The 14,871-nt window shown below is 37.8% G+C and overlaps 1 protein-coding gene across 3 annotated transcripts in view; it reads left to right on the top strand.

Moving 5' to 3' along the window:
* TTC39B (tetratricopeptide repeat domain 39B) overlaps positions 1-14,871 on the top strand; it is a 76,714-nt gene that overhangs the window by 45,533 nt on the left and 16,310 nt on the right. For all 3 annotated transcript variants that reach the window (XM_424931.8, XM_004949103.5, XM_040656057.2), the window contains 12 exons: positions 179-310; positions 1,888-1,964; positions 3,547-3,614; positions 7,623-7,687; positions 7,869-7,974; positions 9,384-9,449; positions 10,990-11,098; positions 11,970-12,037; positions 12,125-12,184; positions 12,512-12,673; positions 13,690-13,781; positions 14,128-14,248. In XM_424931.8, coding sequence (XP_424931.4) covers positions 179-310; positions 1,888-1,964; positions 3,547-3,614; positions 7,623-7,687; positions 7,869-7,974; positions 9,384-9,449; positions 10,990-11,098; positions 11,970-12,037; positions 12,125-12,184; positions 12,512-12,673; positions 13,690-13,781; positions 14,128-14,248 — 1,126 coding nt within the window. The remainder of the gene's footprint in view (positions 1-178; positions 311-1,887; positions 1,965-3,546; positions 3,615-7,622; positions 7,688-7,868; positions 7,975-9,383; positions 9,450-10,989; positions 11,099-11,969; positions 12,038-12,124; positions 12,185-12,511; positions 12,674-13,689; positions 13,782-14,127; positions 14,249-14,871) is intronic.

Genomic DNA, 14,871 nt, shown 5'->3' with positions numbered 1-14,871 from the left:
GTAGAGAAGTAGCACCCAGGAGAAGATTGCCCTTGTCTACATTATATTATTAAGTTTTTTGTTTTCTTGTTTTCTTCTGTTTTTACACAAACTAATGTAGGTGTCTCAGACAGCATTTAATTTTGTCTTTTAAATTAAATTTTTGTTAAAATGCACAAAAGTTTTATGTTTCCCCTAGGTCTAAAGATAGTATGTACCATGCCCTTGGGTACAGCACTATTTTAGTTATGCAAGCTGCTATGACCTTTGAACAACAGGATATACAAATGGGAATTTCCACAATGAAAGAAGCTTTGCAAACCTGCCAAAGGTAAGTCCAAACAGTTTGTACTTATGAAGTATTTAATCCTGTGAGTATTCTTTGTAAGATACCCCAACTGTCTAAGTGCTTCCATGGCAAGATGCTGTTGGTATGGTAGGAATCTAAATTCAGAAAGGTGGAGTAAGTCACACTATGCAATTACTTTGAGTAAGGTTATGCTTACTAATATTGTCAGATTTGGGTATTCATAACCTCTGAGGTTAGTTAAAGAGCTGATTCTACTGTAGATCTACAATGTAAGCTGACATTCTGAGCTATTTCAGCCTGTGATCTTTTATTCTCCATGGGGATCAACATCTTAAAGCTCCCTATTTTAAATTTTTCCTTTCATCGTGAAAATGTTCTTTTTAAGAGTTGTTTTCAAAAGTAGACAAAATAGTCTAATAGGACCAGGCTTGTACCTGTGTTTCTTCTAAAACAACCAACTACCTGAAAGGAAAATTGTAGTGAGGTGGGAGTTGGCGTTTTCTCCCACATGTCTAGTGAAAGGACAGGAGGAAATGGCCTTAAGTTGCACCAAGGGAGATTTGGGATGGATGTTAGGAAAGATTTCTTCTCTGAATGAGTGGTGAGACATTGGAACAGGCTGCCCAGGGAGGTGGTGGAGTCACTGTCCCTGATGGTTTTCAAGGAACCTATAGGTGTGGCGCTGAGTGACGTGGTTTAATGAGTATGGTGTTGTTGGGTTGATGATTGGACTGGATCTTAGAGGTCTTTTCCAACTGTAGTGATTGTAAGATTCTAAGTAAGCTCCCAGTATTTTTAATGAATGTCTTCCTGGCTTGGAAAATGCATTCCTTTTCTGAATTGTTTGTTGAGCTTCTTCGTACAGCTGTTTGTAAATATCAATGAATTCATTTTGGGAACATGATACTAAGACAAACTAGTATTTATAATATGGATAACTGAGATCTGTTACAACTAAAGCATCTACTCTTCTGCTCTGAAGGGTCCAGTGTGAAATTCCATGTCTGGCATAAAAGGTCATAAAATACTTACATATTTATGTTGAAAATATAACTTCTCTTGATTTTCATTGTAGTTCCATGTGCAAGTTTGAGAACAAATAGAAGGAAAATAATCATTAACATCTGAAGTTGAATTAAATTGGCTTACCCAGCATCAAAAAGACTTCTGCAGCAGTTCTGTCAGTTACATTACTTTGCTGTCAGTGTGACTTTTTTTCTCTGAAGTCTCTTTTTAAAAGCTAGAGTGAGAAACTTTTTGGCATGTGGTACTGATTCATTCTCCAGGAGCGTTTCTGCATGTGTGCTGAATTAGGCAGAAACTTTATAGATGGAAGCTGGGAATGCTGTTTTATACTTGACGTGGATTAAATGTGTTCTTGGAAGATAAATTAAGGTTGGATAGGCGTCTGGGCCTATGAGTGGCCATGATTAAATCACTCAAAATAATGTAGCTATTGTTAAATTATGACTTTCCTAAGAGTGTCTACAATTTGTGGTTGGAATTGGTTAAGAATTATTAATAATTAAGTTCAAGTTTTTTTCAAAATGTCACTTATGCTGTTTGGGTTTCTTTTCTTCTATGTATGACTGATTCAGATTCAGGAAAAGAAACACAGTGGTAGAGTCGTTGTCCAGTCTAGTTTCTAAACAGTCAGTGGATCAACTGAGTGAAGGTAAGTGGTTTATAATACAATTAAATTAATAAAATTTTAAAAAGCTTGAGAACACTATCAGTGTGCACAAATAAGCTGTATTCTGTATTTTGAGTAGTATCTTACAGTAAAAAAAATTCCTGCATGTACCATCTTCAGTATTGCAGAGTCCTTTGGAAACAATATTATTTAGTGCAGATCCTATTTGTCCTTTTTAATGCATAGTTTCTCAAAATTGTGTATTCCAACTCTTCTGTTAGGCTCTGAGCATGCATCAAGTAAGAAATGAGTTTGTTTGATAACTGGTTATAGTTTCTTTTTTTTCCCCCTCAACTTAAGATTGCTGCCAAAAGCTTAAGAATCACTGATGCTGTGGAATAAGTCCTTACCGTTAGTTGTATTTGAATCTGAATATATTAACAAGTTTTGTGCTTGTCTGTTTTGCCTTAAGGTGTTTTGGGAAATGGTATCAGTACATTGTTCATGGCTCTGAAAATGCTGGTCTACTATTTCTGATTCAGGCAGAATCAAGTATGCATTTTTTTCTAACCTGACACAAAAGAACCCTCCTTATACCGAACACATCAAATTCACCATGTGTGCACTGTACATACAGCAGCCTTATGCATGTGTCTGGTCTTGCAGCATGCAGTTACTCTCGCAGCAGAGTAACTGGTGTCATGTGTGTTAAGTCAAATGTACTTCAGTGGTGCATGAGGACAAAGTCTGCCTGAGGCTTTCAGATTGCTTAGCATGACTTAATGAAAACTTGTTCATAATGTCTTAACCGGACTTAGGAAGGAGCTGAGCCACTGTGTTTATGTTCATCTGTAGAAAGTTTCCACACATTTGAAAGGAGAATTTGAAGAACTAGCTGCTCTAGGCTTGTATTTAAAGGTAGTATCAATGGAAAGTACAGGTGGTCATCAACCAGAGTAGTAAGAAGCTTTTGCCCTAGGCAGAAGGCAGCCCTGGCAAGATCAAGGTTTTTGTATGAGGAGAGATGAATCATAGAATCATAGAATCGCTAAGGTTGGAAAAGACCCACAGGATCCTCCAGTCCAACCATTTGCCCTTCACCAATGGTTCTCGCTAAACCATGTCCCTCAACACAACATCCAAATGCTCCTTGAACACCACCAGGCTCGGTGACTCTACCACCTCTGTGGGCAGCCCATTCCAGTGCCTGACCACCCTTTCAGAGAAGTAGTATTTCCTGACGTCCAGCCTGAATCTTCCCTGGTGCAGCTTGAAGCCATTCCCTCTAGTCCTATCACTAGTCACACGAGAGAAGAGGCCTACCCCCAGCTCACTACAACCTCCCTTCAGGTAGTTATAGAGAGCAATAAGGTCTCCCCTGAGCCTCCTCTTCTCTAGACTGAACAATCCCATGAAATGAAACAGAATATTGTTTTTAGCCAGCTCCTTAATTACTAGTACTGATGGGATCTGCATGTTACAGCTGCTGTTCAGCAGTTATCAAAACAGCAATGGCAGAATCCGACCTTTTTTCTTGGCAGCATTTTATTTGTTCCATTGACCTCAAGAGGAGAATACTGATGACAGCTTTGCTGACAGTAGATAACTTTTCTTTCTTATACAGAGGAAATGCATGCTGAAATCTGCTATGCGGAATGCTTACTGCAGAAAGCAGCTCTCACCTTTGTACAGGTAAAATCATTCTCATTCTGTGTCTCTGTGTAACAGTTTAATGGAAAGATGTGAAGATGTTAGCACTTGCAGAACATCATCTCCAGAATAGATTAGTTATTAAAAAAATGAACTTCCTCCAAGTGAACTGATGTTACTTTATGACAGTAATTGGAAGTACAGCAAACGCTATGCTATGAAGCAGTACTGTCACTTTATGGTGATTTTTAGTTTTGTTTTGTTTCTGTGGATAATGAAAGTTGTTATTGATACCCAGGAACAAATGGTTGAAGGTGTCATACAGATGGTAGATCTAAGTTACTCGCATCACATCTGAAACTATCCTGGACTTCTTTAAAGAAATGTTCAAGTGTGAGGAAATGTCTTCTTTGAAGAGCAAGTCTTTTTTTTTTCTGGTGTGCGTGTGTGTTTGTGTGTGTGTGTGCAAAAAGGGTGGAGTGTTTCCCACCTAAAAGTACTTAAACTGGTGTGCCATTGTCTTTAGTTTGGTGTGACTCTCCGTGGGCTTTTGAAATGGTAGCAGGGACAATATAGTAATGTATGATTACAAATTGGACCTGCCTTAACATTGTTGAGATAATTATTCTGTTCACAGGAGGGTCTACTGTTACTTCTGTTTTAAGCTTCTTGTGTAGCTTGTATTTTAGAGACTTAATGTCGGTGTTCTTAAATATGAATTTTTTGTCTCCTTATACTCTGATCGCTTATGTGGATGTTTAGCAAGTGTTTAATGAATATATTTTAGATCACAGAATCACATAATGGCTGAGGGGGCACAGGACCCCCAGAGACCGTGTAGTCCAACATCCCTGCTCAGGAAGGGTTCCCGAGAGCAACACATTACCAATAATTGTGTCCCGATGGCTTTTGAATATCATCAGGGAAGGAGATTCCACAGCCTCTCTTGACAACCTGTTCCAGTGCTCAGTCATCCCACAGTAAAGAATTTTTTCATGATATTCAGTTGGAACTTCCTGTGTTTCAGTCTGTGCCTATTGCCTCTTATCCTCATCCATGCTTTATCCTCCCCCAAGAAGAGCTTGTCTCCTCATCTTCATCCCTACTGTTAAGTATTTATATGCATTGATCAGATCCCTCCAGAGCCTTCTCTTCCACACACTAACCAGTAAACAGGCCTAGCTTTCTCAGTGTTCCCTCATAAGAAAGAAGCTCTTGTCCCTTAATCAGTTTAATAGCCCTTCACTGGACTCACTCAAAGAGCTCCCTGTCTTGTACTGGGGAGCCCAGCACTGGTTGCAGTGCTACGGTTGTGTCTTCTCCAAGACTGAATAGAGGAAAGGATTACCACCTTCTGTTTGCTGACAGTGTTCTTCCTAACACAACCCAGAATGCCATTGGCTGTCTTGATCGCAAAGGCACATTTCTAGCTGATGGTTAACTTGTCCACCAGGACCCTCAGATCCTTCTCTGCAGATCTGCTTTCTAGGAAGTCAGCCTGTACTGGTGCATGGGGTTATTATTCCCTAGGTGCAAGACCCTGCACTTACCTTAGTTAAATTTCAGGAAGTTCCTCTCTGTCCATCTCAGCCTGTCAAGATCCTTCTGAATGGCAGCAAAGCTCTCTGCGGTATCAGCCACTACCCAATCTTGTATCATCAGCAGTCTTGCTGAGAAGGCACTTCACCTTCTCACATCCTTCATCCAAGTCTCTGGTGAGTAAGCTGAACAATTCTGGACCCAATATTGGCCTGTGGGGGACACCTCTAGCTGCAGGCCTCTGACTAGACTCTGAGCTGCTGATCACAGTCCTTTGTGACCTGCCATTCAGCCTGTTCTCAGTCCACCTCAGCATTCACTTTTCCAGCCTGCAGTTCCTGAGCTTAGCTATAAGGATCCTGAGTGACGCTTTCAGAAGCCTTGCTGAAGTTCACATACCACGGTGCATTTTTTTGAGCTTGGAGGAAATGATCCTTGAAAATTAACCAGCTTCCTTTTCCTTCTAGGACCTATTTCCACGGGATTCTTCTAAAAAGTTCCCTGCAAACGCCAAAGTTAGCTCTCCTGAAGTCCAGAGTTGCAGTCTTACTTATTGCTCAGTTTCCTCCTCTCAGTATCGCGAACTCCATGATCTCATAGTCACTGTAGCGATGGCTGCTCTGAACTTCTCACGTCCCTAACCAGTCCTTGTTTAGTTGTAAGATCAAGGTCCAGCAGCATGCCTCTCCTTGTTAGTTCCTCCACCGCTTGTGAGAGAAATATATCACCAGTGCTTTCCAGGAGCCTGATGGATTGTTTGTGCCCTGCTGTGTTGTTCCTCCAGCGGATGTCAGGATGGTTGAAGTCCCCCATGAGAACCAGGGCCTGTGATTGCGAGGATACTTCCAACTGATTGTAGAAGGCCTCATTTGCTTCCTCTTGCTGATCATGTGCCCTGTAGTAAACACTTAGAACAGAGTCGCCCTTGTTAGTCTTTCCTTTAATCCTTACCTGCTCATCATCCACCCTTAGGCAGGGCTCCACACGTTCCAGGTGTTCTCCTATATACAAATGGGCTACACCACCTACTACTCTTCCTGGCTTGTCTTTCCTAAAAAACCATGTAGCCATTCATGACAATACTTCAGTCATATGAGCTATCCTACCATGTCTCTGTACTTACAGATCTCTAATTCTTCCCATGCTACATGCACTGGTGTAGAGGCACTTCAGAGACGTATTTGAGGTTGCCAATTTCCCAGGAAGGGTGGTAATCCCTTCAGCCATAAATAAAAAGGAGAAAGTGAGACAAAAATGTCTAAGATCAATTTGACCCAAATGGTTAATTTAGCTCAGCTTTATAAATCACTTAATACAATACTTAGGTCAGAAGTGTCAGGAAATATTAGGAGTGGAATGGCAGTCTTTCCTATAACTGCCTTTATGCTTTCCTAGTGAAACAGAAGCGAACCTCTTTTTTTTTTTTTCCTCTTTTTTTTTTTTTTCTCTTTCATTTGTTTGTTTTTTGTTTTTAAGCATGAAGAGAATTTTTAAGTGCTTGTTGAAGGAGGTCAGCTTTGGGACTGAATGAAGTGAAATACCCTTAGGGGAAGTGTACCCCTTCTGTAAAGCAGCACCTTGTTATCCATTGTTTCACTTGCTTTGTTTTTTGCTGTAATACCCTGATCTGCTGATTGCTGCCATACTCCATGTTTTTCATCCCTGGCTGACCTCGATTCATCTGAGGATGATGGTGACAATGAGAATGTAGCCAGTTAGAAAGAGGTAGCAAGAACACTTGTACTAAAATATCCACATTTAAGCATTCAGTCTTAGAAGCAGAACAGTTGATTTTCAGAATGGTTGTCCTTCCATGGAAGCCAGCACTTCCTTTAGTTCCTGATTTGAATGGTCTTTTTAAGTGTGTCTATTTATTTATTTATTGTCAACATCACATGTACTGTCCTGGAGTACTTAATCAGGATTTCCGAGATGCTTGCACACATCTCCCTTCTGTGTTAATTCTAAGAAAAAAGATACAAATCTGTCCTGGGCCATCTTGCTATTCAGGAACTTATTTTTGATAGCTAGTGGATCGTGCCTTTCATTTTCTAGAGATAATAAGCATGTATGTTGGGTAGTATATGTAATAAGTGTTGATTAGCAATCGTAATTCATCTGCTTGGGGATTTTTTGTTTTATCTTCTGCGAGTTTGTGCGTGTCAGAATCAGCATTCCAAAATTTTTCAAAAGATTCCTACAGCACCACCTGGTGGAGAAGCTTTCTTCTTCGTTTATACGTGTTAGAAATTCAGTTAAAAACAGCTGCCCACCCACGTTGCCTTCTTTTGAGTTTTGAAACTCATCACATGCAACAGAAAAATGTTTCCATGAAAACTTAATGCATGTGCTAAATTTAGTCTTAAAGATGATTCTATTAACTGAAAAACATTTTTAATATTTCCAGTAGCTGTAAAGTGCTAAATAAAGTAAAATGTTGCAGGGAGTCTGTGTATGTTATTTGTAATAGATAAATATGTGTTTTTGTACAATTAATATTTTGTATTCCAGGATGAAAATATGATCAACTTTATCAAAGGTGGCCTCAAAATTAGGACAAGTTACCAAATATACAAGTAAGCCAATGAAAAATACTCAGATTCAATGTTGGTATAAGCAAGTAAATTAATGCCTCCAAATCAGAGGGGGGGAAAAAAGGATTGTTTTATAGTTTTATAGTTTCATAGATAGCGATTAAACTTAATATACATTCTAAGTCACTTTTCTCATCTCTCTTCTTTTTCTGTGCATCAAAAGAGAATGTCATCAGGTTCTACAGATGACTCAGGGGAACAAAAGCAAAAATGAAACTTACCACCAGTTTGAAGGAGGAGTAAAACTTGGAATTGGAGCATTCAATCTGGTATGACTTTCTCAGATTACATAAATTCATTTCAGTAATTCTGTAGGATTCTTTACATATATAGTACTGTAATCCTATTTTTAAAACGTTAGTAAAACATGCTTGTAGGTTTTACAGCTTTTATACAACATTAAAAGTTTAGCAGCTTTTTGCATCGTGTCTTCTAGGATTTCTCTACTAATTTATTTTAAATTTTGTTTAATCTATTTTACTAACGTGTGTATGTAATTCTTAAGATGGAAAGCAGCCATAGTTAGCTATGTGTGATTAGCATGAGTTTTAAAGATGCTGCTACGGTTGGTTGCAAAATACCTGGAATGAATGCTTTTATTCTGTCTCTCCCATTATTCCATTCTTGTGCTTCATTCTTTTGACATGCTGTGAATTGTCCCTGCGAATTACTGTAGACCATTCACAATTCAGAAGAACAATCTGTAGCTTACTGGATTTGTACGAGAGACGTCTGGGTTCATCCACTGATGTTTTTATTTGCAATTACTACATTGCCTTTTCACATCTATCACAACAACAGTGAGAGTTGATTTCTGCTGGTATTTTAATTTCTGTATCATTCCAGACTGGAGCTGGCCAGTTCTGAGTATGGTCAGAAGAACTCAGGTCTCTCTGCACCTGTCAGTCTTTAAAACCCAAGCAACTGGTAGATGTCTCTTTCACAAGTACTCTGACCTCTCCTATACTTCATGAAGTCCTCTCAGCAAGAAGCTTAACAGAAAAAGTCTGCTCTGGGCAGAATATAGTAGAGTGAATGGAGCTTACAAAAACTGACCTTCAAATAGACCTTCCTGTAATATTTTTTGAAAAGGTGGTTTTGATCTTTAAAAGTTTTCTCTTGGGTAGAATGTGGAGATTGCAGTTATGGGAGAATTAGAAAGTGCATGTAATATAGTGCTAAAGGATGGTAAAATGCTTCTAGAAAAGATAGGCTTGCTAGTCTGCAAATTCCGTACTTCCGAAGTAGGAAAAAGTAGAATTTTTGGATACCATTGTGTCATTTTACTGGGATTAAAGGAAGATGACAATTGTTGATAAGTACTGTCAAAATAGATAATACTTACATCTCATTCCACATGGCTCAAAATTTTCAAGCAGTTTTGATCAGCTGAAGACAGGAAAGTCATTATCTGAAAAAGAACAGATGGACTCTGTCTTGCTGTTTCCATGCTGGATGATCATCAAGTGCTTGAGTTTTCCTTAAGCTGCAAACTGATAGCATGTTGTTAATCATGCATGTCTCTTTTTGAGTTCATGTGTATTTTATTTTTTCAGTGATACGTAATGGCAGTTAACATAGTAGTTAGCATTTTAGTTGTAGTTTATAGTAGTTTCACAGTTTGTGTGAATGCATGTAAGTTTTTGTGTGTCTTATTTTTGTTTGAAATGTATTGCAGATGCTGTCGCTTTTACCAGCAAGGATCCTCCGATTTTTAGAATTTATTGGATTTTCTGGCAATAGGGTATGGGATTTGTATTTCCTTTTGCTAATTAGACTTTTCCTAGGTAAAGACTTGGTGTATTTAATACCATGCATTTCACACTAGATGTACAACAATACACATAGTTGGTTAGTACTTCAGTGTTCTTAAAAAGCTAAGTAGGATAGATTACGCAGGCGTGAAAGCAGCTATGGTGATATCTGAATCTTTGAATCTTGAACAGCCAAGGAAAGTCATGAGCTTGCTTTAGAGGTGGTTTTCAAGTTACAATTTCATTTCCTTTTCCACACGGAGTCAGAAATTAATGTTTGTCATATCACTGAGTCATAGTTCTACATTGTTTTCTTCACTTTTTCCTGCCTTTGGGAGAAGGAAGTTCTGAGTGTCTTGCTGTGCAGTCCCAGTACATCTGTTCCTCATGGCTGAGATACCTATTTGTAATTATAACCTGTTATTGTTCTGTATTATATTCTGCAGCACTTTAATACCACCCTTGCCACCTGCAAGAAATGAAACAAACAAACAAAAATTAAAAACCCCATAGAATTATGCAGAATTGTATTTCATGTTATTCGTGGGTCAAAGTCACCGTATGATCTTATTCCTCTTAGCTTGTCCACAAGTATATTTTATTTTATATAAAATCAGGCTTCAGCAGGGAGCCATTCATTCTGTTTCTTCCTATGCAAATTGGTAGTTCATGTTGAAGCTTTTCCACAATGCACATTAGTGCCCTGAATGAAAAGGTGATAAAAGTTGAAGGGAAGGCCGAACAATTGCTATGCAATAAAGCTCCTTAATTTTATTTTATTTTATTATTTATTTATTTTAATTTACTTATTACACTTATTTTTTTTGTTGTTGCAAAACTGTTTAAATCAGCTTCTGAAGAGTCATTGCCCTTAAGCAGGGAAGGCTTGAGCTCATCTTAACAATCCCCAGAACAGTCAAGCTGTCTTCTAATGGGCATAGGCTGAAATGGATAGACAGAAGTTTCACATGTAAGAGCCCAGTAAACCTCCCTGTTTTTTTTCAGTACTCAGAAATTAAATTGTAGCTTCTGGAAACTGTCTAGAAGTTGGTGTCTTAGGAGAGCTGTTATTTTGATCAGAAACTCTGATCAGCGGCTGACTTGACAGGAGAGAATGGAGAATAATCAGTGATTTCTGTGAAGGGAGACTTTTGTCTAAAAGTAACACTAATGAAGTTGAGAGAAATTTCTTCAAAACACACAGTTAAAAACAGTATTCTAAAAGGCTCATATCAATAAAATAGGAAAGGATTTAGATCTGCATAGGTGCATGGTCTCTGGCATTCATTCTTCACCAAAGGGCTTAAATGCATAGGTAATGCTATTCAGCATTAAGTTAGTCTGCTTTTGGCCAGCTGTGATTGGCAGCGTCAGAAGTATTTCGGTAGAATGTTATGTTGGATCTGAGATAATGAAGTGCTAAGTTACGAGATAGCTATATTTAAAGTGGGATTTGGGTGAGCTATAAATGATTGAAAGTAACTGTGTATACTGATAGCTAATTCTGCATGTGTTTGTGATGTTTCTTAGGAGCTGGGCCTCTATCAACTATGGGAAGGAGCATCTGGCAGCAGTTTGAGAGCCATTCTGTGTACTTTCACCCTGTTGGTTTATCATACTTATGTCTCCTTGATCCTTGGTGAGACCCACTCTTCAGTCGTACTACACATTGTGACACATATTCTCCTTTTTGAACTGAATTGAGAATCTGGGGCTGTCAGTTTTGTAAGAGATTTCTGTGTAGTTCATTACGTTCTGAAACTGATGTCACTGACAGAGCTATGATCCAAGAAGTAGTTGGGCAGATGCCATTCTTATATTGACATCATGTTCCGTTTGAAGGACCGCTCTTCAATTGTAACAGCTAAGTTTCATAAAACATTGCTAATTTCTGACTAGTCCTTTTCCACGTATTAACATCAGGTATTGTGAAAGCTGTCCCAAGAATGAGGTCTGTGCTCCTAAATAATTTTCTTGGAAGTTCAAACATGTAGAGAATTCTTCTTTTGCCACGTGGACCTATCAGTTACTTTTAATTGTATACGCATCTTTGACAGACTTGTTTATGTTTTCTACTTTCAGTCCTTGTCCTTTAGGCTAATCAGGAAATCAAGAAGAACTTTATTTCCTTCAGAATCATCTGTGCTTTGTTCCTGAGTATGAAACTAGGAAAGAATGCAGCTAGAGATTGTTTTTTTTTACTTACTAAAACAATCAAAGGGACTTGAAAATAAAACAGGGATTTATAGTGGAATGTTTTTAAGGATAATATTTTTTATCCTCTGCCTACAGACATTTTTTATATTAAAAACTGTTAGTTCTTACCAGACAAGAATTGATGTTTATAGAAACATAATATGATCAAATAATATTTCTGCTTTTGAATAAAAGTGGTCATTCATTAATCTGTACATGTCATAATATGTTTTGGAAATCCAATTTTTCATCTGTTCAACTCCTTTTTCATATTTCTTAAAAGTAAACTGAGGTTGATTTGTTATGTTTTCTAGGTACAGGGGATACCAACCTTCAGGAAGTAGACAGTCTCCTTGAACCCTACCTCCAGAAATTTCCAAATGTGTGTATTCTCAGCAAATTTTGTAACAGTAATTTATTTTCCTAAGCTTAAAGTAGTAACTAAGTATTTTTCACCTCTCCTCTCAAGGGTTCCATTATACTATTTTATGCTGCCAGAATAGACATACTGAAAGGAAATTTTGAAAAGGTAAATCAATTTTTGCTTTTTAAGGTCTTTATCTGTTAAGTGCCCAGCTGTGTTTTGTGGCAAAAAAAAACAAAAAAAAAACCCACATATGATTAATCTCAGAAACTATACTGGAAATGATAATTATGTCATTTTCCCTGTTCACGTCTAGTGTCAGTATTGATTCCAACTCTTACTCTAAGATAAACTGGGAAGATTGTCTAATTTTTCTAGTTGATTGCTCTTTGTTTGGGTGCTGCAAAAGAATTTTCTCTGTAATTAGACACATCTCTATCATGGAACTGTAAATGAACAAGTTTTCATTATTCCTACTTACCTAAATCGTAGGCGCAGTTAACATTCCAAGACTGCATAGCAGCCCAGCAAGAATGGAAGCAGATTCATCACCTCTGTTACTGGGAACTGATGTGGTGCTACACCTTCCAGCAGAACTGGCTTCAGGCATATCGGTATGCAGACCTGCTGAGCAAAGAGAGCAGGTGGTCTAAGGTAAATGGTCAGGTGGACATTAATATGATATTCCAGTAGCCACTCATAGTTACATTTGCATTTTGCTGTGCAAAATAAGTTTAATTTTTCCTTTCTTAAATCTGTGAGTAAAGGGACAGTGAAACCAAACTGTAGGTTTAACTGTGTGGTTAAGGAGAAAGTTTTCTTTCACACTGTGTAGCACTAGTACCGTTACTAACAACCTGTCAGTCTCAGTAAAAGCAGAAGTGCTCATCACAATTGAGAGAAAGAAGCAGGAAAGGAAAACTGTTGGTCTACAGTTCTAATTGAATTTTAGTATTTGCTAAAAAAACTTGGCTGAAGAAACTGTGCTTTCATTAATTATAAAAAGATAAAGGCATGCCTAGTCAGCAGATGCTTTCTGACGTGAAATAAAAAGTCTTCTGGAGATGGAGTCTTTGGAGTAAAGCAGGTCAATCAACCTTATCCTGTAAAAACTACTCTCAGAGTAGGAACCAAGCAGAATGTGCAAATATTTTTGGATACATCTTTCGTCTGTTCTTTTTTAGGTTATTCTTTTATAGTAGGTGGAAAAGAGGATACATCCTGTTTATGAGAAAAGAGGAAAACAATTATAGTATATTCAGTGTGAAGTGCAAATGTCTTAAATGGAATTATGGATGTTTCCTTTTTTTCTCTGCAAGGTCCAATTGCTGAACTTCCCTTGTTTCGGTGCTCAGATCAGATAACACTCACTTAGAATAGTTACGTCTGTCATTAACTTCATTTCTTTATCAGTTAGTTGCATTGTGAATTGTCTCACTTTTTGCAGGAAGGATTTTTAATACTGACTTATTAAGAATATTAATAAATACGTTGAAAATGAAACTAAACTACAAAACAAATGCATGGGTAAACCTAAATAGTTCTACCCTCCTGAGAATTACTGAAAACACTTCAGTGCGGCAAGTAGGGTGAGAGATTTCAGTTCTTAGTGTATTCATTGAATGCAGCATATCAGTGTGGTAATATGTTGATTTTTATTTATGAAATAGGCAATATATGTATTCCAAAAAGCAGCAATTTTATGTATGCTTCCAGAGGATGAATTGAAAAGTACCGGTGAGGACATTGTATCTTTGTTCAGGTAAACATTTATGAAACAATTAGATGTGCAGTCGTCATATTCCATCCCAATTCCACACTCTCAAGCTAACTTCAACTTGAATATCTTCGTTTTGTATCACTTACTCCCTATGTTTTTCCATCAACTTTTCAACTTTTCTCATTGCTTTTTAGCATCACGTTGTTTAAAATGCTTTTATTAGCAATATACATCCTGCATCAGCCTCCTGTGTGGTAGGAAACAGTCTTAAGACGTTATTCTTCCCAGGAGAATATGATATCATCTTATGATATCTTATGATACATGAAACTGGAGGGAATAAAAACTACTTAAACTGACTTCTCTTTTCCATTTTGTCTCCTTTTAGACAAGTGGATGGTCTAAAACAGAGAATTGCGGGAAAATCTATTCCAACTGAGAAGTTTGCAGTAAGGAAGGCCCGGCGCTATGCAAGTGCTCAACCTGTGAAGCTGATATTACCTGCCTTGGTATTTATACTTGTTTTCTTTTTGTTCTTTTTAAATGAAGAAATGGAGAAAAATGGGGGGGGGGGGGGGGAAAGGAGTATAATTTTGTTCATAATTTCTTACATTATTTTTATCAGGTAATATATATCTAATAGTTGTATTTAATTTTTTTTTTCCAAGTAATTGTTGGCATTCATGCTAATGGAGTGGTCTTGGGATTATTGTAAAATGTACTAAGAACAGTCCAAAACCAAGTCAGATTTTCCACAAGGCAAGGCTGGATGTGGCTCTGGGCAGCTTGGTCTAATGGTTGGCAACTGCCCACAGCAGGAGGGTTTAAACTGAATGAGCTTTAAGGTTCTATTCAACCCAGGCCATTCTATATAGAACATGACTTGTTGCTGCATGGGGCTGCAGGTCACTTTTCTTCTACATCTGTTTCTACTATATGTGTTACATTCTTCAGTTTGATGGAATTCCTGTCTGTGTCCCCCAGTCTCATTAGGAAATTAAGGATAACTTCAGGTTTTTTTCAGTATCATCTGTTCTTCTGGTGAAATTAAAAATGCATTTCTTTTTAATATTGTATCTGAGTAGAATGTACAGAAGTTAATAACGCTTCAGAAATGCTGTTCTAATTTCAC

Source organism: Gallus gallus, chromosome Z, assembly GCF_016699485.2.
Source record: "Gallus gallus isolate bGalGal1 chromosome Z, bGalGal1.mat.broiler.GRCg7b, whole genome shotgun sequence".
NCBI classification, from domain to species: Eukaryota; Metazoa; Chordata; class Aves; order Galliformes; family Phasianidae; genus Gallus; species Gallus gallus.
This window is presented reverse-complemented; position numbering and strand designations above follow the sequence as displayed.